General features: G+C 37.5%; 1 protein-coding gene and 1 long non-coding RNA gene across 12 annotated transcripts in view; both read right to left on the bottom strand.

Annotated features, from left to right (window-relative positions):
* The window catches only part of LOC117394826 (ATP-dependent 6-phosphofructokinase, platelet type-like), a 43834-nt gene extending 39358 nt beyond the window's left edge, over positions 1-4476 (bottom strand). For 4 of the 11 annotated variants that reach the window (XM_033993444.3, XM_033993448.3, XM_033993442.3 and 1 more), the window contains exon 1: positions 4204-4473. In XM_033993444.3, the coding sequence (XP_033849335.1) occupies positions 4204-4294 (91 nt within the window). In that variant the 5' untranslated portion in view covers positions 4295-4473. Of the gene's footprint in view, positions 1-4203 lie in introns of all 11 variants that reach the window. The other 7 variants (XM_033993450.3, XM_059019364.1, XM_033993445.3 and 4 more) reach the window with 3 other exon arrangements.
* A 14401-nt stretch (positions 4477-18877) lies between these two features.
* Positions 18878-19989, bottom strand: LOC131732985 (uncharacterized). Its single transcript, XR_009325978.1, has 3 exons — positions 19887-19989; positions 19425-19502; positions 18878-18933 (listed from the first exon to the last, which is right to left on the bottom strand). It is a non-coding gene; the product is annotated as an uncharacterized LOC131732985 (long non-coding RNA).
* Between the last annotated feature and the right edge of the window lie 6747 nt (positions 19990-26736).

The following is a 26736-nucleotide window of genomic DNA, read 5'->3' as shown; positions in this document are numbered from 1 at the left end:
AGACTTCACAATGTGTGTATTGTACTGTAGAAGCAATCTTGTTAGTAATCCACAGCCATGGCTATACCTATTCCACATGCAGTACTCCCAGGTATTTTTCATCTTGTCAAGGCACAGCTGCATCCTTTTGAGCCCTGAGAGGCTAAAAACAGGCTGCCCCAATGTATAACCCTGCAACAGACTTCAGATCATGAAGACTGGTCCATTTTATAGTCCATTTACAGTACTATGTGTTTACTGATTAATACAATTTTACCATTGGTAATTATGTGCTTTTGGTGTTCTGCATGGTTTAATGGCATTGTATTAGGATTGGTAATTCATGAAATGTAAATGCCATTTTATGAATTAAATTCCTGATTAGATGATAACCTACCCATCAGTCAATTCAGAAAAGAAGTGTTAACAAATTGCCATCTAATCAGATGAGTTTTATAAAAAAAAAAAAGTAAAAAAAAGTATACGTATATGCATGTTGGCAACATGCCAACAGGCACATTGAAGAGTACATTTTAATTTGAATGATGTAGAAGTGCAATATTAAATACAACTTTAAGTTCTATACATAAGGTATAATAACAAAATCTCTCACTTCATGTGGCTCATATTCTGTTCTGCTTAAACAATGTTGCATGACCTAGCAGTGTGTACTCATTTTTTCTGGCTCACATGCTAATGATATACGTGTGACTCATGGTTGTCTTTTGAATATAAAGTCAGGGTTAGAAACTCCCGCTCGTCCGAGGCAAATTAAATCTGATGAGGTCTTGTTGATGTCTGTGTCTCAGTAGTCCTCTAGGCGAGTACTTAAAACAAATGTACAAATATGCTCTCACATTCAGTCTTGTATTAAAAAATGCAGGGAAGTCAATTTTCTAACGGGGTGTAGCAGTGGTGAATAAGCATTCACAAACGATGCTTAGAAAACAGTCACTCGGAACTGAAACCTCCCCTGCAATGCCAAGCCCACTTAGTGATGTTTTACGTTTGTGTTCTCCCTCTGCGCGGGATGCGAAGTTTATCATTTGACTCTACTGAAACACGTTGCATCTATTGAAGGAAGTGTAAAGTGTAAAGTCGGGCTCAAGCACCAATGGGCGAAAATAAGGTCACAGGAACAAATGACCTTATTATGACATTGTCTAGCAACAGTCTAAATTGGTTGAAAAAGGTCTTGCAAATGACAGTTCAAATCAATATTTTACAGCTCTACAATTGCAACCATACCAGTTTTGCACCTTACTGAAATCTGTACACAGTCCCATGAAAAACCATAGATTACAGTAGCTCCGGCATTGTTCTGGTACATATTAAACATCCCTTTCTGACCACTGTACATGCACACAATATACAGTAGTTTAACCACATTGCTGTTGTTGTTTTAAACCAACTATTTCTATATCTTCCTAAGAGACGATGAAAGCTATCACGGGTGATCACACTCCCTCTTAATCATGTGTTAAAGTAAATTAATCCAATCTCAAGAGATACTGTACAGAAGATTATGCATACGAGTAGTGGTTAGGGCTCTGGACTCTTGACCGGAGGGTTGTGGGTTCAATCCCTGGTAGGGGACACTGCTGCTGTACCCTTGAGCAAGGTACTTTACCTAGATTGCTCCAGTAAAAACCCAACTGTATAAATGGATAATTGTATGTAAAAATAATGTGATATCTTGCAATAATTGTAAGTCTCCCTGGATAAGGGCGTCTGCTAAGAAATAAATAATAATAATAATAATAATAATAATAACACAAACTAATCAAATTACAAATTATACAAAGACAAAACTGCAAAACGAAAAAATGTACTACATACAAATGGCATTTTCTCAGAGGTCTGGTCATGTTTGGGTCTCACCTACATAAGATCACCTATAGTACTGTAAATACCTACTAAGCCATTGCCCTGATCTGTTTCAGTAGTAGAATTTTCATTTACAAAGTTGGAATACAGGGCGTTCCTTGTTGGAGGGAAATGTACTTGGAGTAACAATTCCAGATTAGACTTGAAAGGATAAAGCCCTTTGACTAATAGACTATAGAACTACAGTACTTCCGAAATGCCTACTATAGATGCCTATACTTTTTTTTTTTTAAACGCACAGTATTTTGTTTTCTTGAATTAAGAGAGCTACAGCTCAAGGCATTTTCTGCAGAACTGTCATTGAAATAACCTTTCAAATATCCTGAATGGAGGGGTGGCATCAAGACTGAGAAATGCCACTACCTTAATCAATATACTGTCTCCTGGGGCTGCAGTCTGCACACTCAACACACCCCCTCCCCTGCCCCAAATGTGTCAAAAAGGGATTAATAACGGGGCTATAATTATAAATCAAACATGAGTATCATATTCTTTAGACAACCCCATTACAAAATGCTAACACTGGATATCCGGGACCCTGAGCGAAATACAGTGTAGATGTACAAACAATACAGTTTGATTCAGCAAAACATTCCCTTTTGCCCAGCTCAAGTCATTAAATCATGAAATATTGTATTAATACCTTACATAGTTTAAATAAGGCAGCTCAGGTTCTAAACATTATATCTGTATTTCTATTTTCTGTATGACATTATTTTGTAATTGGTACAAGCCGTCCGTTACTAATCCAACATAACGTATTTAATCGAGTCAGACATCTTTTCGTCAGGAGTTGATACCAATGCTTACACAATTTTCACTTTACCATTCTCTCTCGGAACCTATAGTTTTAATAGCTTAAGTGTAACATTGGTGGGGTTCCTGCACAAGCATATTATTGCTTACTTGTGTAGACATTCTAAAAAATCATAAACATTGTACAAGACTTCCACCATGTCCTATTTTAGTTTAGACTTACTTCAATATGTTAATTGCTTAATATATATATATATATATATATATATATATATATATATATATATATATATATATATAGTTTTTGAATATCCTGCAGATGTATATGGAGAACTATCCTCATACGGTTGTATATCTATCTTTATTTTACATTGTTCTGTGCAACGCAATTCCAAGGCAAATATAGTGGTATAATTTTCCAGACAGTTTTAACCTTTTCCAAGTCTGGTAATGATTCATTTTTATATAAATTCGTCTTTTCAAATTAAATGCCGATCTTAGCTGAAGGAAATACTACTGTAATACACTTCCATATCCAGTCATTAAAATTTCACAAACTGTTATGCTGCTTTTCCGCATGCGTGACGCAGTGTCTGAATCCACAATGACTTGCATCACGTACACACATCTCGATGTTTTTACAGCAGCATCTTATCTACCATCCAGTAACATTTAATAACGAATACATTGAAATACACCTTTCCTTGCTGAACAACAAAGAATAGGATTTCTTCGTTGTATGTGCATACAAAACGATTGTGAAAAGCACAGATTACACAATTTTCATTGGAAGGTAGGTTATATTAATATTGGAATGTAAGTAGCGTGTTATGATACACATAGTCAAATGACTACTATTTGTAACTATTGGAATGTATTGTTTTACAATACTTCATGTTACCTAATAATACTCAAACCGTATTTTATCATATCCTGTTTAGCAACACTTTTCTGTACTACGGTAATATGACACAGTATTTGCAGCCACTAGTACAAAATATGGCAGAAAGTGGAATAAAAAATAAAAAAACACGTCTGCATAGACCGTACGAGATCAATGCAATGCAGTCCTCAAACCTAAAGCTATTCTCTGATGTTTAAAATAAAATGAAGAATTGACCTATGAAACAATATAAATAAACGAAAAAAAAATTAAAAAAAATCACACCGGTGGTCTACATGTTACTGTATTTATTTTAAGATCCGGTGGGTACTGAATCTCTAATGATGATAGTTATGATATTAAAAAGGAATTTTCATAGTGGCAAAAATGTAAAAAAAAAAAAAAAAAAAAAAAAAAAGTTAGAAATAAGTTCGGCTTTTGATGACATTAAAAGAATGTCATACGTTATTATAACGACACTAAATAGATTTAAAAAAAACACACACAAATTGTAGTAGGTTCGCTGTTATCAATCAATCACAAAACCTACCTACTACGGGAACAATTTATTTCTCTACACTAGGCCAACCTACATGTCTCAGTCTTTCTTGAGGTTTCTTACTGGCAGTGGAATGCCAGAAGATGCCAGAAGATTTATTTGAACTGTCACCCCGTTTAATTTAAAAAACCCAGATTACCTTGCGCATCTCCTCCACTTGTCAGCACCGCTATGGCTTTCCCTGCTCCGGAGAGGTTTTCAAAAAACTTTTTCTGATCCGGCTGCGCCATTTCCTTTTATTTTCAGACTAAAAAAATAAATACTAAAATAAAATACTGTATGTACTTAATATATATTATAACTAATATATACGACGCATTTATACGCCTATTCCCTGACAGAAGTTTCTCTAACCGTCTCAGCCTCCCTTCCTCTTTCTCACTTGCTTTCCCTTTTTCACTTGGTGAGATTTCCTTGAACAAACTGTGACCGCCCCAAATTAAAGTGACAGCACCTAGGAGCCAACTGAAAGAAAGAGCACGCGTGCCCTGGAAAGAGAACATCCAATCAGATATGAAGTAACTGGCGTGTAAGGTGACTCGAGATGTAAAGAAATGTGCATTACAGTTGGAGGAAGATTTACCTGTGTTGCTAATACTAGTTTACTAATATGCATATTTGTCAAATAGTATTACAATAAGTTACATTTACAGTGCTGCTTGCTATCATGAAAGGGTTGAAATGCATGCAAACTATACCACTTGTTGCTGCACATAAATAATTAAGTATTGAGAACATTTTACTGGGCAAGGCCATAGCAGACTTGCCTTTGAATGGCTGGAGAGGTACAGTTTTCTTGACATTCACAGCAGCAGTAGACTATAACAATATACATTTCAACAGTATATTGACAGGTAAATGGTAGCCGTATCAGTCCAGAGATGATAGACAAAGAGGAGAGGTGAGCTTTTATTGGACTAACTAAACAATAATTATAAGCTTTCAGGACCTCAAAGGTCTCTTCTTCAGGTGAAAGTAGAAAGAGAGAGTGACGTTTACATTTAAAGATGCCTTCAGTTCTTTAAGAACTGTTACCCATTTTCCTTACAGTATTAGAATTGTAGTCATTCAAAATTGGTTCTTTTTGTTAAAGTTCTGATGCCACCTTTAAATGTAAACAATCTTTTTTTTAAATTCTTAAACAACTCACTGGACATTTGTCATTTATTCACATTGAGTACATACATTACCTTTTTGATTTATTGCAATTATATAGCGCTTTTTTTATACAAAAGTATCGCAAAGCACTGTACAGTACATAGCAGAAAAAACAACAAACCACAATACATTTGTATAGCATGTCACACATACAACAGTATACACATAATACAAAAGCAGCAATTTTAAAGTTACATTAAAACCCACTAAGATAGGAAACCCATTTTATAAAAGTGTGTTTTTTTTTTGTTTTGTTTTTTTTAGTCTTGAACTTAAACTGTAATGGTCCCAGCTTCCCTGACAAACAAAGAAAAAGCCCTACCTCCCGTGTTGCTTTTGTTGACCCTAGGAATAACCAGCAGCCACGCATCCTGTGAATTCAGAGTGCAGTTTGGAAGATACTGGGTCAATACCTCCTGCAAATAACTAGGTGCTAATCCATTCAGGGCATTTTAAGTTAACAGCAAAATCTTAAAATCAATTCTATACTGTACTGGGAGCCAGTGTAAAGAGGCCAAAACAGGAGTAACATGTTCACTTTTCCTGTTTTTAGTCAGAATTCTAGCAGTGATATTCTGAGCAAGCTGCAAGCGGGATACTACATGTTTTGGGACACCAGAAAAAAAGTTCATTACAATAATCAATTCTTTATGAAACAAAAGGCATGTGTGCTAAGGGGTTAAGTTAAATCAAGAGGCAGTCAAAGGAATAAATTCTTTATGAATATAAATAGTTACAGCCTGACTACGCCAGTCTCAGTCAAGCTGGGACAACTAAATAGGTCAATTTAACTTGGCCCACACACAGGTTCTTTATATTTGGAAAATTGGTGAGGGGGTTGCACAGACACAGTTTACCATCCCAAAAACACAACACACCGTGGCCATATAATATTTATTAAGAAAGAATAAAACAAGATTAAGGTTTAAAACAATAAAACTATTCAATACACTACAGTGCCTGCAAATCTTAATGGTGATGCCCCAAGGGAAAATCTTAATGCACCAGGTTGCACCCGTTCCCCTTTATAATAAGGAGGCGCCAATCCTCAACTATACTTTTGGCCTATATATTGTAAACTCCCAATTCAAGTGACATACTTTGACTACAGAGTGCGCTCGTGCATGACAGACAGCTCTCTCCCCCTACGAGCAGCTGCACGAAGCACGCACCCCAGGACACCGAGCACAAAGTGTTATTTACAATGAGCCACACCCACTAATGCAGACCCCGGTTAAAGTACAATCACACAGTAAAAAGGCCCTTCTAAAACCCAGTCCATTGATTATAAAATCCCCAGTTACAAACAGGAATACAGCAGCGCACAAAGTTATGAAACCAGTTTAAAGCAAAACCAAACAGCAATGAGTTTTAAATACTTAGCCGGGTAGCTATACAGCTGGAACTTTCCCCGTCTCTCTGTCTGTTTGGATAAAGGAACCAATTTAGGAAGGCCCACATTCAGCCAGAGTAGGGAGTCCAAGGAAAATCACTGGAAACACTGTCCCGTTAATAATACTTTGTAGATCCAACAAGTCAGAGTGTATGTGAAACACAGCTGGAGTACGGAGTTTAACCCAGAGGCAATCCACTTCAGCAAGCTCAACAAAGACCAGGTACAGCATCCAAAGAACGTGCAGCAATGTCCGTGTAAAATCAAATAGTCAATATCAGAAAACCCTGCTTCAGGAATGCTTGTCTGCTGTAACGTTTTGTTAAAACAATTATTTAAACCCTGTACTTTGTTTCATACTTTCATACAATTCCTCCCCTCCCACTATATGCTTTGGTGTATATATCAGAGCGCCCTGCTGCCTTGCATGTATTAGAGCCCGTCTTTTAAACCCAACCTGTCATTACATGCAGGTGTTTTTAATATCTCTATCTTGTTAACTTAGCACCTCATTAGTAAAGCAAATGGCTGGCAACATTCTACCCATGAATATAAATGAAATTCTAACCATGAAGTGAAAAACAACCAAAGAAAAAATAGTGTCAAGTAACTGCAAAACACATTTACAAAATGTGAAAAATAAAAGTGCATTAAATAATCATGCCACTACAAATAAGTGCTTGCACGTGTTACACATGCATCAGTCTCTAGGCATTAGATACAAAAATATTTCATCTTTCTCAGATGGTAAAAAGATACTTTAGTAACTTTCCTAATATGAGTCTCAAATGATAGATCAGGATAAAAAAATGACCCCCAAACTCTTAATTTCTAATTTAAGTTTTGATGAGAGACTGCAAGGGTCAAGCTCATGTAATCCCACATTTCCTAAAACCCCCAAAACAGAAGCCCTACATATATAACAACGAGGGACCTAGAATAGAGCCCTGTGGAACACCACAGACAACTTCCAATAATGCTGATTTTACCTCCCCAATAGAAACGAACTGAAACCTATCAGAAAGATAAGATTTGGACCAGGATAGGACAAGACCAGACAGTCCTACTGTGCTTTCGAGACGATTCAGTAGGATGGAATGGTCTACAGTATCAAAGGCAGCACTTAGATCTAGAAGAATTAATACTGATGGAAAGCCTGAGTCAGAGCTTATCAGCAGATCATTCACAACTCTGACAAGGGCTGTCTCAGTGCTATGTGCAGCACAAAAACTAGATTGAAACTTCTCGAATATAACATTAAGAGTTATAGACTTTTATAATTGAATTGCAACAACTCTCTCTAGAACCTTATCTAAGAATGGTAGGTTGAAGATTGGCCTATAGTTATTGAGGACTTTAGGATCCAAATTGTGTTTCTTAAGCATAGGCTTTACCACACCTACCTTAAGTGCTGAGGAAACTATACCGGAGGAAAGTGAACCATTTATAATTTTATACACACTTTTGTGCGAATGTCTTAGACATGTTGCATTTTTCTACTCTGATGCATTATGAGCATCAACAATTTACTCAAAGCATCCACTAGTGTTTTATACTATTATAACAACCGTGACTTGCATCAAGAAGGAAAAACATTGAGTGAAATAGCTCACATCACTCGATTTTCAAGGTGTGGTATTCAACAAGTACAGAGAAACATCATCTGTAATTGACAAACCCAGGACTGGAAGACCCAAAAAGCTGTCTAACAAGGACGAAGGTCACTCTTGAAATCAGGACTTAAAGGATGTGTTGCAGTAAGAATACCTCTGTTAAGAAAGGGGATCTAGACTAAAAGGCTAAAATATGCACAAGAACACAGAAATTGGACTATGGAACAATAGTCAAAGGTACTTTGGACTGTTGATGGATGGACAATGACACTTGTGCCTTCTGCCAGTTTTGTTGTCAATTCAACCCTTGTCTTCTTTCTATTCTTTAAGGATGTTATCTTCAAGTATTGTTCATCCTTGTCAGACAGCTTTTTGGATCTTCCAGTCCTGGGTTTGTCAATTACAGATTATGTTTATATGTACTTGTTGCTTATGCTTCGGATACCACACCTTGAAAATCAAGTGATGACAGCTATTTCACTCAATGTTTTTCCTTCTTTACAAGTCAAGGTTGTTATAATAGTAGAAATCACTAGTGGAGGCTTTTAGTAAATTGTTGATGCTCATAATGCATCAGAGTAGAAAAATGCAACATGTCTAAGACTTTTGCACAGCAGTGTATGTATATATACCATTAAGCTTATTAATGGTATATAGATTAAGGATATGGCAAGTTTACTTTTAAATAAATTCTTCATGCAACAATATGAGGTAGATTACTTACAGTTACTTCATCAAGTTTCACTAAAAGTTATTTCACATGCAAAGTGTGCAATCTAAATAATTAACAGTTCAATTCTATGTGAATGTGTTACAACTCATTAATTTAGTTCCATGAAAGGAAAATGCAACTGGAATTATACTCAACGGTTCCTTGAAGCTTAGACTTTTGGTCAGCTGGTTTAGAAACTCAATCCGTTGAAGTGTCCAGTACAAAAGGCTCTCCTCTCAGCAACAAAGTCTTCAATCCCACGTTGGATCAAACTCGGCAGCAAAGCTTTCAATTCTCAATAGAATCAACAAACAGCTGCAACAAAGTCTCCAGTCCTCTGTCACAGATGGTTCTGGCACATCCCTTTTGTGCTATAAGTCATTAGATCCTTTTGCATGGAAGGCCTCGGTTGCAAGGGTGTGTGGTTCTTTGATGGACCCAGATTCAGTTAAAATATGTTTGCCCACTGACGATGGGAAAGAGAATGTAGAGATGGGAGCCCAGCTAACAAGATTTAAGTTTTTGCAGGTATCAGGCTTTTAAAGACTGTCACCCACACCTGTGAGCAGAAACTGACTCAATGAGAGCAGGACCTGACCCAAGATTGTCGCAGCTACTGGAAGCAGGTTGATCTTTGGGAAACAAATTGAACATTTGTGAAACTGCAACAAATATTGTAATGACTGTAATGTGTTTTAAAGAATATAAAACCAGTAGAAAATATTATTAGCAGATCTGTGTAAGGCCTGTGAGAAGGAGCTCATTGCATTGAAGGTCAGACTGGCCTGCTAAAAGTTCCAAACCTCCCTTATGAGGCAAACCCATCTTTGTTAATTAGACTCAGCCTCAAAACATTCTGATCCAGCGAGAGCAGAATGGCAGAATCTATGGAGCACAGTTAATATGCTAGAAGCCATCAAACTTGGTTTGATTATAGTAAGAACAAACAAAAGTATTTAAATAAATAAGAAACCTAATATAATAACATTAAGTAAATGTATGAGCAGCCCTAAGTTTAAATATTCAATTAATATTAATATTAATATTAATATATAATGAGCGATCTCGTTAATATTAACAAACGGAAATACCTTTCGGATAACAGAAGATAGGAGTTTAAATTACAATAATCATTTTCTATATATAACAGAAATGAATTAGAACCTGGCAGGAAGAGATGGGAATGGAAAGTGTAGGACGTGTTAAAACGTTAAGTTCAATATTGGTTTGAAATAATGAGTATTGAAAAATTCTTACGATAATGTTTCATATTGTTATTATTATTTATTTCTTAGCAGACGCCCTTATCCAGGGCGACTTACAATTGTTACAAGATATCATATTATTTTTACATACAATTACCCATTTATACGGTTGGGTTTTTACTGGAGCAATCTAGGAAAAGTACCTTGCTCAAGGGTACAGCAGCAGTGTTCCCCTCCGGGGATTAAACCCACAACCCTCCAGTCAAGAGTCCAGAGCCCTAACCACTACTCCACACTGCTGCCCTAACAGCATTTCTATTGGAGACTCCGCTTGTGAGATTTAAACTAAGATTACAATCAGGAATGGAGGCTTGTTAGCAGGATTTAAAGCTGTATTACAGCAGCAGTGTGGAGTAGTGGTTAGGGCTCTGGACTCTTGAACGGAGAGTCGTAGGTTCAAACACAGGTGGGGGATGCTGCTGTACCCTTGAGCAAGGTACTTTACCTAGATTGCTACAGTAAAAATCCAACTGTATAAATGGGTAATTGTATGTAAAAATAATGTGATATCTTGTAACAATTGTAAGTCGCCCTGGATAAGGGCGTCGGCTAAGAAATTAATAACAACAGAATATTTAAAACAGAATTGAAAATGTTGGCTAAATGTTAAAAAATGCCTATACACAAAACCCCCCAGAAGAATGTGCCCGTAACCTTAAGGATTTCATTGTGGAAAACAGCAAAGGAAAGAAGGCACTTAAGTGTGCAAGTACTGTCCAGTTACTACTATACATATTTTGACAGAAAAAAAAGGCCCAAGCGTTTTGGAAAGTTTCCAAAAACAATAATTTCATACAGTATATAAAAAGCGAAATCCAAGAAAAAACTGAAAAACAGCCCCAGTTATAATGAATAACTAAAATCCAAGTCAGGCATGATCAAGTCCAAGACATGCATAGAAGTAATCAGGGGTATTGGCCAAATTATATTATTGTAGCGATTGAGGGCTTGACTGTGCTTGTTCTGCTTGGTGACCGAGACGGTGCCGAGCTGGTTTTACAGTGTTGGCGCGGGGTTGCTCGGGACTCCATGGAAAATACAAAGGCACCCTGTAACAATATCACCAAAGAACAGGCTGTGCTTCAATACTCTGCATTATTTATACAGATATTTTCTTTATCAGCATTTGGCACTGTGAGTTTGATCCTTTTTTTTTTATTGGTATTGATTTGTGTTGAGGTGTTTAAAAGGTTTGGTACCTTCTTATTTGATTGCTCCGGAATAAAGGGCTAGCATTGGCTAAAGTTTACACTCTCGAGATTCTGTTCATTTGGCTGTTCCAAGGGTTCTAACACGTACGGGAGAATTATCTTTTGCATATCAACTCCCGAAGACGTGTAGTTGTTTCCATCATAGTAGGAAGACGGAATTTGATAATCTGTCCTTCTCTGATTTAAAAGATTGTATTAGGGAATTGTTTAGAACCTCCTGCTGGCTAAATCTGAACCAAACATGTTTTTATTGTGCTAGTCGTACATTGTAAACAAGGTGTCATTCTCAGTGGTTAAATCTCCTGGTTAAATAAATAAATAAATAAATAAATAAATAAACCTTGTAAGTGTCACATCAAAGAATAGCCTGTGCTTCAATACTCCTTGCATTATTGATAGAGCTATGTTCTTTATTAAGGCTGTGTGGTCCAGTGGTTAAAGAAAAGGGCTTGTAACCAGGAGGTCCCCGGTTCAAATCCCAGCTCAGCCACTGATTCATTGTGTGACCCTGAGCAAGTACCTTAACCTCCTTGTGCTCCGTCTTTTGGGTGAGACGTAGTTGTAAGTGACCCTGCAGCTGATGCATAGTTCACACCCCCCTAGTCTCTGTAGTCTCTGGATAAAGGCGTCTGCTAAATAATCTAATAATAATAATAATAACATCTGGCACTGAGTTTGATCCATCTTTTTCTCCTTCCTTGTACAACACATTTATTACCTCATGCAGATGTCATGTCGAATGGGTCTGTTTCTGGTACAACTAGTTATGTTTGTTGGGATTATGATGCTTTTTCACCCTTTTAAATTGCACCATTATTATTATAATAATAATATCTAATGGCCTCCTTCTAATGCACTGCAAGAATATTAAATATCGTTTTGATTCACAGGGCTGTAAATTAGTCTTGGGTTAGGGGTTGATTGTGTGCAGGGATGTAGTTGAGCCTAAACGTGCTGGAACACCATTCCAGTTCTGTTTTCTGTAGGCTGCAGTGGTGATCCTTGCTCGGTGGTTAGCAGAGGTATACTCGAGCTGGAATATGCTGGAATGTCGTTCCAGTTCTGTTTTCTGTAGGCTGCAGTGGTGATCCTTGCTCGTGGTTAGCAGTGGTGTACTCGAGCTGGAACGTGTTGGAATGTCGTTCCAGTTCTGTTTTCTGTAGGCTGCAGTGGTGATCCTTGCTCGGTGGTTAGCAGTGGTGTACTCGAGCTGGAACGTGCTGGAATGTCGTTCCAGTTCTGTTTTCTGTAGGCTGCAGTGGTGATCCTTGCTCGTGGTTAGCAGTGGTGTACTCGAGCTGGAACGTGTTGGAATGTCGTTCCAGTTCTGTTTTCTGTAGGCTGCAGTGGTGATCCTTGCTCGGTGGTTAGCAGTGGTGTACTCGAGCTGGAACGTGCTGGAATGTCGTTCCAGTTCTGTTTTCTGTAGGCTGCATTGGTGATCCTTGCTCGGTGGTTAGCAGTGGTGTAGTCGAGCCGGAACTCGCGTTATAGGCAAGCCAAGTCACATGACTCACATCTCCCGCACAACTATCTGATTCCACTTGATGCAATGAAATGAGCATTAGGAACTTCTTCTATTACGAATTACTCTTTAAGAAGACAGCAGTGCATCTACTATGGCTGTGGACCCAAACACAAACAAAGCCACTGACATACACACAGTAAAGTAAAGCATTCTGATTAGATGGAGAAAGACACTTTGTGGAAATACTTGTAGAAATTAAATCAATTAATCACCTACTATATGTGTTACTAGAAGTTCAGTATACAAATAAAATGTGGATTTGTATAATAATTCTTGTTTAAGAGCATCTATATTTTAGTGGCCTTCCAGTACCTTCAGATTTAGGACTACACCGCTGATTGTGTGCTGCTATTAAATATTCTGTGTTGCCACTACAGTCCTTTGCACAGATGATGTTACAGCAATAACATCAGAAGATCATGAAACAACCTGAAACTTGGCAAAAAGTCAGATTGACTGAACATTCAGAGAGTAGTTGGATTGCACGTTTCTAATTGGGTCAGATTTAACACTTGAAGTGGCCATCTGATAACTAAAGGATTTTGCTTCCATACAAATGTGGTGCTTTGTGTAATTACCCTTCAATATTCTGAAATACAAAAGCTGGGAACTAAGCAATGAGGGATGCCTTGAGCCCACTGAAGCATGCAAAAATTTTGGAAGATCCCAATTCTGAGTGAGCATATCCACAACCAGAGGCCAGCTACTGAACATTCAACACAGTTTACAGAAGTTTAAAGGTAAATCATACTATGCAGTCATGGAAGCCACCAAGGAACCTCAGACAGCGTGTATGTACTGTATCTACAGCACATGTATTTTCTGCATTTCAGTAGTGCAGAAAGAATCTTGTTTTAATTATTTCAACACGGTGGTCCACAAGTTAACTTTGTTTTCATTGTTTCTGTCAAGAAGGTAAACTACTTGTCATACTATCAGGGGGAGAGCTTGCAATGCATCATAATTCACCATCCAATACATTTCAGGTCGGCTAATGTCACAGGTGAAATGAGTCTGTTGGTCTCAGCTCAGCCCTCAATACAAATTCGTCTACTTTACAAAACCAGCACACAATCAGGCACAATTGTTAGTCTCTGCTTTACTCAGCAGATACCCTGTATGTTGGAATTTGAGGGCTCAGTTCAGCCCTCTGTTAAGTAACATCAAGTTACATAGGCTAGACAGCACCCTTTATGCGTACCCTCCTAGCTACTGCCCACCTACCTATTTGTGCTAATATCACTGTACCAACACAGACAGACAGACAGGGTACAAAGGTAACCAGTAGAATTTGATGCTCTTAATAACTTATCCTAAACAACAGCTTTTAAAGTTTCATCAAACTAGGATAAGCGGTTCTCTAGCTATATGCAAAACTCTTAAAACATATACAAAAATACATGGCTGGACAGACAAACAGACCCCCATTTATCTTGCAATTTCGACACATCTGATCTGTTCTAAATAAAGTCCTTAGCAAGTTTCATGACAATTGGACACGCAGATATATGCCTTCCTCCACTATACCCCCCAGCACTAACAGTCTAGTTTGCTCTCTAGACAGGAGAGTATTAGTGCACTCTTTCATGACCACTAATCTCACAAGCACCAATTAATACAGTAGCACCAATAAAATGATTTGCACAGCACTATAATTACATTTACAATACAACATTCTTAACATACATTTTATGTAATTGTGAATGTTCATATGTATATGTGAAGGAGTTACGAAAATACTAAACAGAAGAGTTTCATGACGATGGCGGATACCAATATCAAGTCAAAGGCTGACTGTTTTTCTGTTGTATTTGGTCTGGACCCATAAATCAATACTTCTTTAATAATGCTTGACTTGGCAACAGTGGATCACAGCAGCATGTATCTGCATGCTAAGTTCACACAAGCTAAAATTAGAGGGGTTTACCTCTTTAAAACTACAGCATTTAAGAGTAATCAATTCATATTTGATCAATGAATACCCAGAAACAAGAAACTGAAAATCAGTGAAGAATCTGTTGCCTATCGTCACCATTTCACATCCTGCAGATACTTATCTTATACAGGGTTAGAAGTAAGTACAACTCCCTTATCAAAATTGCTCTCTTATTTGGGCCCCTAAGATTTTCAACCTTTATTAACTCAGATGGCCATACCCAATTTCATCAGAATCTCTATGTGTGCATATTCCATGCTCCAATCCAATTTGTATAAAGAGCTTCTGCTGAGGTTTGTAGAGTAGCTTCAATGCAGATGGAGTTGCATGGCTAATATACCACATGTCTGTACACTGTACACTGAACAAATGTTTCTACTTCGTTTCATTTCTGTTTCTATAAAAAAAAAATTGTGACAGGCCTTTCTTTAAATATTACCTTCCGTTAAACATGGGCCTGTTTAAGTATCTATTTCTGATGCTAAATTGTGATGCTGGGGTTTCCTAATGACAGAGTTGTGTTTTAGGTCATTGTGGTGTAGCAGTCTTGATCAAGGCTGGTGTGCATTCTTGTAATAGTACAGACTCACAACTGCAGTTCAAGCACTTCTTGCTTACTTTTATTTAATCAAACAAGCAAATAAAAGCTTTAAACCAAACAAAATAATTTAAACAAAATCCCTCTTTACTATTCAGGCTGGGCAGTCACCTTCATTAAATCATCTCTCCAGAGCAAAGGGTCTGTATTGTATTTTTATACCATGTGACCATCAATTAATCAATCAAGGCCCAGCCACATTCCACACGTGAATACTTTCATTCAAAACACTTAAACTGCATTTACACCAAACACACCAAAACCACACTATTTACATGTGCAGGGCTTACACTCTGCCACAGTCATGCAAGCACGTACACTCATGTCCACATGTGTTGTAATGACCTCTCTATAGTAACTGACTGATGTCTGTTCCACAAATAGAGCCTCCACTTTTGTCATAGGGGATAGCACTGGTCGCAGAATCTGAAGCCAGGGTTGATGCTCAGTCACTACTGTACCTCTCCTTCAAAATCATGCTACCTTTACCTCTACCGTAAGTTTTAAAAAGCAATATTTTCAACATTTTCTTTTTGTTTTGGTTTTGCAGATTTATTTTCACTGTCTTTCATATGAAGCCATGTGTTATAGCCACAACAGTATTAATTCACTGAGAGAAGTCTAAAATTGACTTCTTGTGTTGCAGGTATATTCAGACCACCCACGCAAGCTGCATTTTGCAGGTCAGACCCACAAATTCACATTAAAATCATCTGCAGACCCGCGACAGTCATTGTACAACCCATCATACATGTAAGATCACTGCTTGTGTGATGTAAAAAAACTGAAGTTTGTCATTATCAACATATGATTGTATGTACACTCAAGTAATTCAAGTTAAAAATTACATAAGTTTAATTTAACCAGTGTTGTTGTTTTCTTTTTCTTTTATTGACTTGAAATGTATTTTTAATAATTTAGGTCAGATAAATCATTGTCCAAAATGTTCACGAGGAAAGGGGATACTTCTTAAAAAGCATGTTATACACCATGCACTCTATCCAGCTTCTGGTCAATGCAGGCACCTGTGTGTGTCTAAAGAGAGGAGTGGAGCGCAAACTAACACAAATAGATCAATCCTTTTTTCCCATCCTCGGTCCCATCCAAAGCAGCAAAGTAAGATTGTGGAACACAGAATGCAATTATATGTACTTGCAAAGTGGATCCTTCTGCCACCTTGTGGTTGTAGGTATGAATGAAACAAACAAGTACATTACGTTTTATTAGAGGCTAAAATGCAGAAAGAGATTGCATTGTTTGCAGCTTACAGACCATTGTTTCAACATGACTCTTATCCTTACTAGAGAACTGCATACTACAGGTATTTTAGTATGACAGAACCTTGACATGGGCTGATTGCTTATGCCCGTTGTACACAGTGACTCACTGTCAATGTTACAAACAATTCTGTATTAGACTAACACACTCATGAAAGCGTTCAAGACCTCAAAAGTCATTCAAGTCGAAATGTCGTGGTTCCATACTTCTAAAGTAGAAGTGGTCACTTTGTAATAGATTCTTTAAAAACAGTGTGGTCGGCAATAGATTGTAGTGTTCTTATAAGCACTTGCATTCCCCTGTTGGAAGCAGTTCTTTAACTAACATTCAGTTTTATCAACCCTGAGAAAACAGCAGGTCCAAGTGTATCAATAGGTCACGTTATATGAGTGTTTGTTTTTCTCGAGACATCATATATATATATATATATATATATATATATATATATATATATATATATATATATATATATATATATATATATTCTATATGGGTAAATATAAGGACTTTCTTGCCATCCATCGGGACGCGGGACAGTTGCTAGAAAATCGGGACTGTTCCGACCATATAGGGACTGTTGGCATGCATGCATGTGTAAGTGGGCGTTGATTTCACGAGCTTTTCCTGGAATCGCACAAGAAATGGAGACTTTCACGGTAAAGTACTGAGACCGTTTTTTGGGACACTTTCAAGAGCTTTCCCTGCCAAGTTTCACGTGTATTGTTGATTCACGTGAAATAATCACACATGTAAACTGGCCTAATGATTTTTTATCAATCTACTTATGGTATTAATATACTGTACTTTTCATTTGAAGAAAATCCCGAATCAACTGCGGATTTGGCTTATGGACCGTTTAGCATATGCATATAAATTATACCCATACACAGAGGAATTTGTCTTAATAATTTCTCTTTTTTTATTTAAAATGTGTTATTTTCTATGTGCAGTGACCTGTCATGTTGAATCAGTACCATCATGCTGGACATCCATGATAGCCCTGCCTAAACCCTGTACATACTGCTAGTGACTGTACATACTGCTAGTGACTGTACATACTGCTAGTGACTGTACATACTGCTAGTGACTGTACATACTGCTAGTGGTAGAAACTGTAAGTATAAAGTTCTGCCGGGTTTATGTTTAGTAACTCTTCAACTACAGAAGCACAGTACTAAAATGGATCTATCACACCTTAAATAAATTGCACTCTGTTTTGGGGATTGTCATATTAGAAATAATAAATTATGCATTTTTCATACATGCTAAAGTAAACAACAACAAAATCACAAGATTGTACTACAATGCTCCCGTTAAGCATTTACTGCACCATCTCTTGAACTATATGTCAACTTGGTATATAAGCCTTACCGCTATATAAGTCACACTTCTGTGTAAGTCACTGCCACCCTTTTCAGGACATCTTGACTAGAAAATAAACTTACAGTATACACCAAAGTATACAGTGTGTGTACTGGGGATACAAAGGGTTGGGGTGCTGTCGTTTTTCAGTGTGCTGTTCTAGATTGCCATTGTATTATAATAACACAGTGACACTAACTTGAAAGTTACTTTATATTCCTAATATTATGCTAGTTATTATGTTTAAATGTTTTGAGTTTTGGATGTATTTCACTGTTCATTTCATTGCCATAGAAGTAATTGCAGGAAATACTCCCAAAGTAAAGCCTTTGTGGCTTTAATATTAGTATTATTTGTATATCCAACACAGCATAATCCGAAAAGGTTTGCTAATCTAATATTCAGTGTATAGAATATTTATTGATCTTATATTATGAAAATGTATGCACATTTAACTAAATGTTTTTTCATCCATCCAACACCTCTCTTACAAATAAAAAAGAAAGACATTTCAATTAGATTTGTTTTATTAATTGTTTGTTAATTATAAAAACATATAAATATATATTTTTTGGTTTGATGAATTTAATAAATATATAAACTTTCTTCATTTATTTTCCCCCCAAAATAGTGACAATTACAAATAGTATACACAAATATTAGCTTTTAAAATATGACATATTGAAATATAATTTAAGTGACAAAAGTATTACAGTAATAAATCAGCGTCTGCTCCCTAGACTGCATCGTTCAAGTCTCTGAAGCATCTCTCTGGTTGTTGCATGTACAATTTCCCAAGCACAGCGACTGTTAGCCTGCACAAAACAGGAAAAAACGAATGCTTTCAGTTTTTTATATGGAGGTCATTTATAATGTAGCTTTCTTTTGAAAATGTGTAATATTGTGGTGTTACAAAAAATGACACTGAGGACTTCATCAATGTTATTCGCTACCATAGTGTGTTTATTAATACATTTAACAGGTAAATATTACTATTTGAATACAAGAAGATTCAACTAATTTCTTAAGAATACAGAAAGTTGTCTTAAACAGTGAAAATAATTAATTGGTTTGTAATAAACTGTCTGAATACTGGCCATAGTGCGGTTTTAAAAAACACACTGGGCCCATATTTTATTTAGTAAGAATCAACAATGTCATTATGAGGACATTTACTGTAATGACACCTGTCTTATATTTTATTTCGAAATTACATTTGTTTCCATACTACCTAAAGCCCCTAAAATGTCGCTAAAGCTATGATATTTAACATAAATGAAGGATACATGTGCAATATTGAACTTACCTTCATTGTTAGAAAGGTATCCATTTTGTTGAAGCATTTGGTCACTGGATCATGGCTGATTCGGGAAGGATGATTTCCCTATGAATTCAAGAACAGTTATAATTAAGTGAAACCACTCAGGGTAATGGGACAATGCGTTGCACAAACAGAGTTGTCTTTCTTGGAATATTAAACTCTCTTATAACAGAGAAAAGCAAAATAGTCCCTAGAATTAAGAACAGCACAACCCACCAAATTCTAGACAATTTAAAAGGTGTCTTTATCTTTCAAAAAGCACTATGAATTCTAAACATTAATTAAATGTAATTCTGGTTACATCTTTCTGCTTACATGTTAAAGTAAAGTGTAACAAAATCACAATATTATACTGAAAACTGCAGCCTTAAAGTATTTACATACATTAGACCGCCCATTAGCGACTATCACAGGCAAATGAATACAACTGGGAACCATTGTACTTACACAGGGATGAAGCTTGATTCGTGCATTGACCACTCCATTGATGAACTTCATAGCAGAATCATAGGGGAAGGGATGTTCTTTCTTGACATAAATCCAAGCAGTCTTATTCATGATTTCAGTAATCAATACTGTGTCATGTTTAACCTGTATAAAACAAGAATACAAAAACCTGTAACTCCAATACTGCAATCCTTCACATTCCTGTTGAGGCTTATTGCTACACCCCTATTATATATATATATATATATATATATATATATATATATATATATATATATATATATATATATATATATATATATATATATATAAATAAAAAAAATATATATATTAGCTTACCATTTTTACCATTGCTTCGGGATCACATAGATGCGTCTTATCATAATCAAATATGCAGTGTGGAGAAATGATTCTATTCTGTTGAAAAAATCCCCAAAAAACAGAAATTAGCTAAACCAATTGGTTGTTCGATCATACAATTACAACATTGCATCTCAGAATTCTATTTGCAGGGTTTATTAATCATGTCTTAATTTCTATGTATACAGTAATATATAAATACAGCACACAGTGCACTCTTATTAACATCTTCAGCAGTTTTCTGGTTTTGTTTTAATATTTCAAATGATCTATTTACAAGCTTCTCCAGGTCCTTCAAGAGATCCTTCCATGGAATCATTCCAATGCAGTGTTTGTTAGCAGACAGAGCAGAAGCCGCCAGGCAGACGAGAGCAGCAGGAAGAGCAATGTGGACCCAGCTCATTTTTATGTCCCTGAACAAAATATAACAAGTTAAGTTAAGAAGTACAGCAACTTGATTAGGAGGTTTCATTTGCAAAGAAGGGGTTATACTTAATCACCACAGTACTGTACAGACTGTGCTGTCCCTAACATTCTGTTTTGTACTGGTGCAATTCATCACTAGATATGCATAGCACTTATTGAACTGTACATTAATAACCTGATAACCTGTACATTTACCTAGCATAGAGTAACGTTGTAGAAAACAGTCTTTTGTATTAGCCTCAAACTCAACTTGAAATGGGATGCAAATAAGTGGATTGCACCATATAGTTCCTAAGAACAACATCAAAAATCTGTATTACCTTTCAGGTGGTGTTCTTCAAATGACTTGTCTTGAATGGCTTGTCTAAAGCTTGATCTTGCCCCTGTTGTCACGGGTCCTTTTATACATCTTACTCCTCCTTGGGGGTAGTTCACACCTTCCAGGATTACCTAAAGTGAAACACATTCCTTTTTTTCCACCTGTGGATTATGCAGGTACAGTTATTTCCTGAAAGCAGTCCCACACAGGAAATCTGTGTAGGTGGAGTAGGAGTTTACTCGTCCATAAAAAATTTCACTTTACAGTTACACCTGTATCTGCAAAAACATAACTTAGGGATACCATTTCTTACTTATTTAATACATTCATCTAGTTTCAATACAAAACCATATGTTTCTTTTATTGTTTTGCACATATCACTGAAACAATTGTTTTAATAATAACACAGGTGGGATATTAGTTTTTTAAAGTAATGACTTAATCCAGTCTGGAAACAAAGAAACAAACTAACTGAATAAATAAATATACACAGAGGTGGGAAGCTGAGATGCAAAAAAGTAAAGCTGCTGTGGGGAAAAAAACCCCACCACAGAGTAATGATAACAAAAATGGTAAAACCAAATGATTAGTAACAAGATTATAAGACTACAACCGTGGCTCATAAAAGGCATTTTAGCTGACAGCTGCAAGTGTTATTGGCCTAACTGATTACTATTTGCACCGTTTGTCTTGCGGATTACAAGATTAAAAGTGGCAGCACGTATAATTTTCACAGGAAACACAATAACTCTCGGTAGATTCAATTATTTAAGTGTTTTAGGAATATTTTCTATTGCACTTCATACACATATAAAACACATGTACTACATTCATATCTAGTGGCTCCTCAGGAATTTACAGTTATGCTGTTTGAATCTCCTCAATATTCCTAATTCTAGTTGGATCCTCACAGCAGCCAAAGTCTCTTTGTCCAATCCCTTCTTAAACTCATCAGAATGGAAAATCATGTAAGGGGATAACAATAGCTGAGGTTGGCAATCCAACATGTACTGTATACCTGTTACACAGGGATGTTAGCTTTTATTGTTATTAACTGTTATCATTAGGACAACCGACATCAAGGTTGGAACATTTTACGTTAAAGAATATATTTGATTTGAACATTTCTTCTTAAGTAAATACTGTATATTACCAGTAAATATATTACCACGTCATCCTATAATGTTACTTTCCTCACAACTGGTCCAAAGATGTCAAACATATCCTGTCCAAGAGCTTTCATTGTGGTTATAACTGACACACTAGCGCTCTGCAGTCAGAATGAAACTGGAAGAATATTCCCTCTTTCATGCTGGCAGTGCTTGGCTACTAGCAAAGACCTGGCGGAGGCCCATGAAAGGAATTCTTGTAAATAGGATGGGGATGCGGGCAGAATTTGGGTTCAGGAGGAAATGACTGTTTGTAACCAGCACCATGGCAACTGATGTCACACCTAACTGAACACACTTATTACCTGCTCTATCAGGCTAAAATAAGTGCTATTTAGTACCAGGTGGGCCAAAATGACCATCTCAAATAAGTTATATATTTTTTTCAGCTTTATTTGATTATTTTCTTCAGTTTTTATTTCATTGTCAATATGCTCAGCAGACTATGCCACCTTAGTGTTTGATTTTGTGGTTTGCGAAAAGTATTTCTTGAAAAGCATTGACATACAGTATATATATATATATATTGCTTTGTTTATTATTCATATCATTTCACCCCAGTTGTTCAAGGTTAAATCGATCAGTTGTACATTCTTGTAAACATGTTTTATAAACTGCAAAGGGCTGTTTTAAAAACACAATCTGACTTTTAAGTAAAGATGTGCAGTAGAATTTAGCTAGGGGCCATCCATTTCAAAGCAATGAAAAAATGGTCAGAGGCCCTTGGAGGCAAATGTTGAACAGTGGTTTTGATACTGAAAGAAATGATGGACGGGTGAATGATGCAGTTAAAGGACAATCAACAATGATTTGTTTTAAATTAAAAAGTGAAAACTCAAGTTGATTTTAACAACCTTACTATTACTCCTATATATTTAAGTAGCAATGTGTTAGTTGCTATGCCAGTTACATGAATATGAACAAAATTCAAGCTTTTAAAAAACAAAATATTAACATTGTGTGTAGGTTCTGTATAGCATGCATCACCCAGTTTAATTTCACTTTTCAACTCTAATTCAAAACAAGACAGACTACTCTCTGTCCTGCATGTAGCATTTACGATATGAGCTAATGCTAGCTGCTTGAACCTGGCAGTGGCAAAGGGGGAAATAGATACAAGCGAAAGACAGGCCAGGCTGCTCGGTAAAAACACATCTTTTATTACAGCAGCATGTATGCAGAAGTAAACAGGCTGTAAGTTGTTTTATAGTCAAGTTATAAAAAGTGAAATATAACAATTTTCAATGATGCCAGTCAAAGTGTTGTGCTGATGTTGCACTTCAATGGCTTCGCTGGCCTCCCTTGACACTGCAGAGTCAGTTTCATTTTCTTGCTCCTCACAAGGAATTCCTCAACCTGACGTTTGCAGTTTATCCCCAGGGAACGAGACCTTGTTGGCACGGCAGGTGTGTTCTACTGTAAGTCGCTTCCACGCTTCCGCTACAACATGAAACCGCTGACTTTCACTTTCATTTTCCAGTCTCTACATGGATTTCTTTTAAGTAGAGATTAGAGAAAGAGGTTGTTAGAACTAGACTCCTAAAGCTTTCAGCCCTTAAAGGTGTGTTCCATTATGTAGTATGTGTGTGTGTGAGTATGTTTGTGTTTTATTCTCTTTGTTTTAACTCTTTAGATCCCAATTTAATTTTCATAACGTTCTGGGAAATTGTGCAGGGGAGATGCACAAGCAACTTACCTCAACACATGCTTCATATATGGTCTCTAAAAGTATACTTCAGTTATACTATACTGTTATATATACATACTATTGTGTTGTTGTTGCTTGTATTGTATAGAACAGGTGCTTGTTACAGGTATACAATGAAAGTAATCCAACACTGCTCAGTCATGCAATTTACATTCTTGAGTGCATGTTGGACTACCCTGTCTCACCCAGTGGTTATAGAGGGGATAGGCTGTGGGCTATCCTAGTCATCTTCTCTTTCAGCGAACCAGGGCTACATCCGTAACCTAACAACAACAGCAGAACATGGCTAATAGATATATCGCAAAGAATCCTGCAGCATGAAATGCATTTAACATAAATAACTATTCAAACTGAGATGTTTATTATGTTTATTATCCCTCCAGAGCTACCGTCCTGTCTCCCTCCTACCCTTCCTCTCCAAAACCCTCGAGCGGACTGTACACCACCAGCTCTCTGCTTTCCTGTCCAACCACTCTCTGCTCGACCCTCTCCAATCTGGCTTCCGCTCTGCTCTCTCCACTGAAACCGCCCTCCTGTCTGTCACCAACTCTCCTCTGTCCTAATTCTCCTCGACCTCTCTGCTGCCTTTGACACTGTCGATCACTCTATTCTAATATCCTCTCTCGCTGACCTGGGAATCTCTGGCACTGCTTTGGCCTGGGTCTCCTCCTACCTCTCCAACCGCACTTACCAGGTAACCTGGCATGGAGCAACCTCCACACCTTGCCCTCGCTCAACAGGAGTCCCCCAAGGGTCAGTCTTGGGTCCTCTCCTGTTCTCTCTCTACACCTGCTCCCTGGGCCCCCTCATTGCATCCTATGGTTTCTCATACCATTTCTATGCTAATGATGCTCAGATTTTCCTCTCCTTCCCCACCTCTGACTCCACCATCCCCTCCCGTAACTCTACCTGTCTGTCTGCTATTTCCTCCTGGATGCACTCGCATCACCTCAAACTCAACCTCTCTAAATCTGACCTCCTTTTCTTTCCCTCCCCCTCCCCCTCCTCTGATCTCTATATCTCTGTTCCTCTGGAATCTACCACACTCTCTCCCTCTTCCTCCGCTAAGAACCTCGCAGTCACCCTGGACCCCTGCCTCTTTTATTCCCAGCACATCTCCACTCTGAGCAACATCCGAAGAATCCGACCCTTCCTCACCAACTACGCCACCCAGCTCCTGGTTCAGGCCTTGGTACTCTCCCGCTTAGACTACTGCAACTCCCTCCTGGCTGGTCTCCCTGCGTCCGCCACCCATCCAGTCCAGCTCATCCAGAACTCCGCTGCCTGCCTGGTGTTCTCTCTGCCTCGCTTCTCCCACGCAACTCCACTACTCCGCTCACTTCACTGGCTCCCAATCACCGCTCGCATCCAGTTCAAGACTCTTGTACTAGCCTACAGATGCCTTGACCAGACTGCACCCAGCTGCCTCCAGACCCTCATCTCTCCCTACATCCCCACTCGACCTCTCCGCTCCGCCTGCACTAGAAGACTGGCTCTACCTCCTCTACGCTTCCCTGCCTCCAGAGCCCGCTCCTTCTCCACCCTCGCCCCGTAGTGGTGGGATGACCTTCCTACAGATGTCAGGACTGCCCAGTCCCTGACCACATTCCAGCACCTCCTCAAGACTTCAGAAAGCACCTGTAGAACTCCTCTGTTTTCCCCTGGGACACTTATCACCCTTCCTTAAATGTGCTTTACTTGCTCTTATCTGCCCCCTATTTTACTGCATTTAATCCTATAATTCAGAGTACTGTAATCTGCCAAGTGTTTAATCAGTAGTATTTTGTATTTAATCATATCCTGATGTAACTATCACTGACACTGTTATCTGCTGTATTATTGAATCGTATTTTGTCATACTTGTACTTGCTTGAACCAAAGTCATTGTATTTATCTTGCTCTTAATTGTATTATTACTTGTACTGTGATACTTGAAATGTAAGTCGCCCTTATCCAGGGCGATTTACAGTTGTAAACAAAAATACATTTCAAAGAATCACAGTACAAGTATTAATACAAGTATTAGTATAGCCTTGGATAAAAAGAAATATCAGCACTGCAAAGCCATAATGCAAAATAGTTTTGAGCAGGAAAAAAAAGGGATGCAAGGCACTGCAAAATAATAATTAAAAATCGTGGAAGAAAGTGCATGTTTATTGAAAGATATATTTCAGATTGAATAAGATCGGGCTGCTATAGATATACAGCTCAACATACGTTCAGCAAATAAAGTGAAAAGTTGTATTGTAATTGAACAAATGTGTTTGATTTTTCTTTCTAAAAGTAAAGTTTAACAGAATTCAAGCTGAAGAGTTAGATGTACAGTGTGAGTCGGGGGTGACAAAATGCTCAAAGTCACATGTGTTCAGATACTGCCGTTGATTTGTGGGTGGCTGTATTTTTAAACACACAAACTGGCATTTAAAAAAAAATGCACGTAGAAACCATTGGAAATCTAACAAAACACACAGAAACCCCACCTTAATGTGCAATCACACGATTAAGAATGTTGTTTCCATGGATCCAATGTCTCTGTGCAGGTGATATCATTTCCTATACACATTTCCTATAAATGAATGGGAAGGGCATTTTTAATCAAGGTTGATGATTTCCAATCAGAGTAATGCACAGTTGGACTGGCCACATCTTTTGTGAATAGGAGTGCCCTCTGGCATACAGTACTTCCAATATGCTTGCCCTTGCCCTTGCACATTAGAGACACATTGAAAACAGAGAAATATAAGAACATAAGACATAAGAACATTTACAAACAAGAGGAGGCCATTCGGCCCATCTTCCTTGTTTGGTTGTTAGTAGCTTATTGATCTCAGAATCTCATCAAGAAGCTTGAAGGATCCCAGGGTGTCA

The sequence above is a fragment of the Acipenser ruthenus genome, chromosome 3 (assembly GCF_902713425.1).
Source record: "Acipenser ruthenus chromosome 3, fAciRut3.2 maternal haplotype, whole genome shotgun sequence".
Taxonomy (NCBI): domain Eukaryota; kingdom Metazoa; phylum Chordata; class Actinopteri; order Acipenseriformes; family Acipenseridae; genus Acipenser; species Acipenser ruthenus.
Note: the sequence above shows the minus strand (reverse complement) of the source record. Positions and strands in the feature narration are given on the sequence as shown.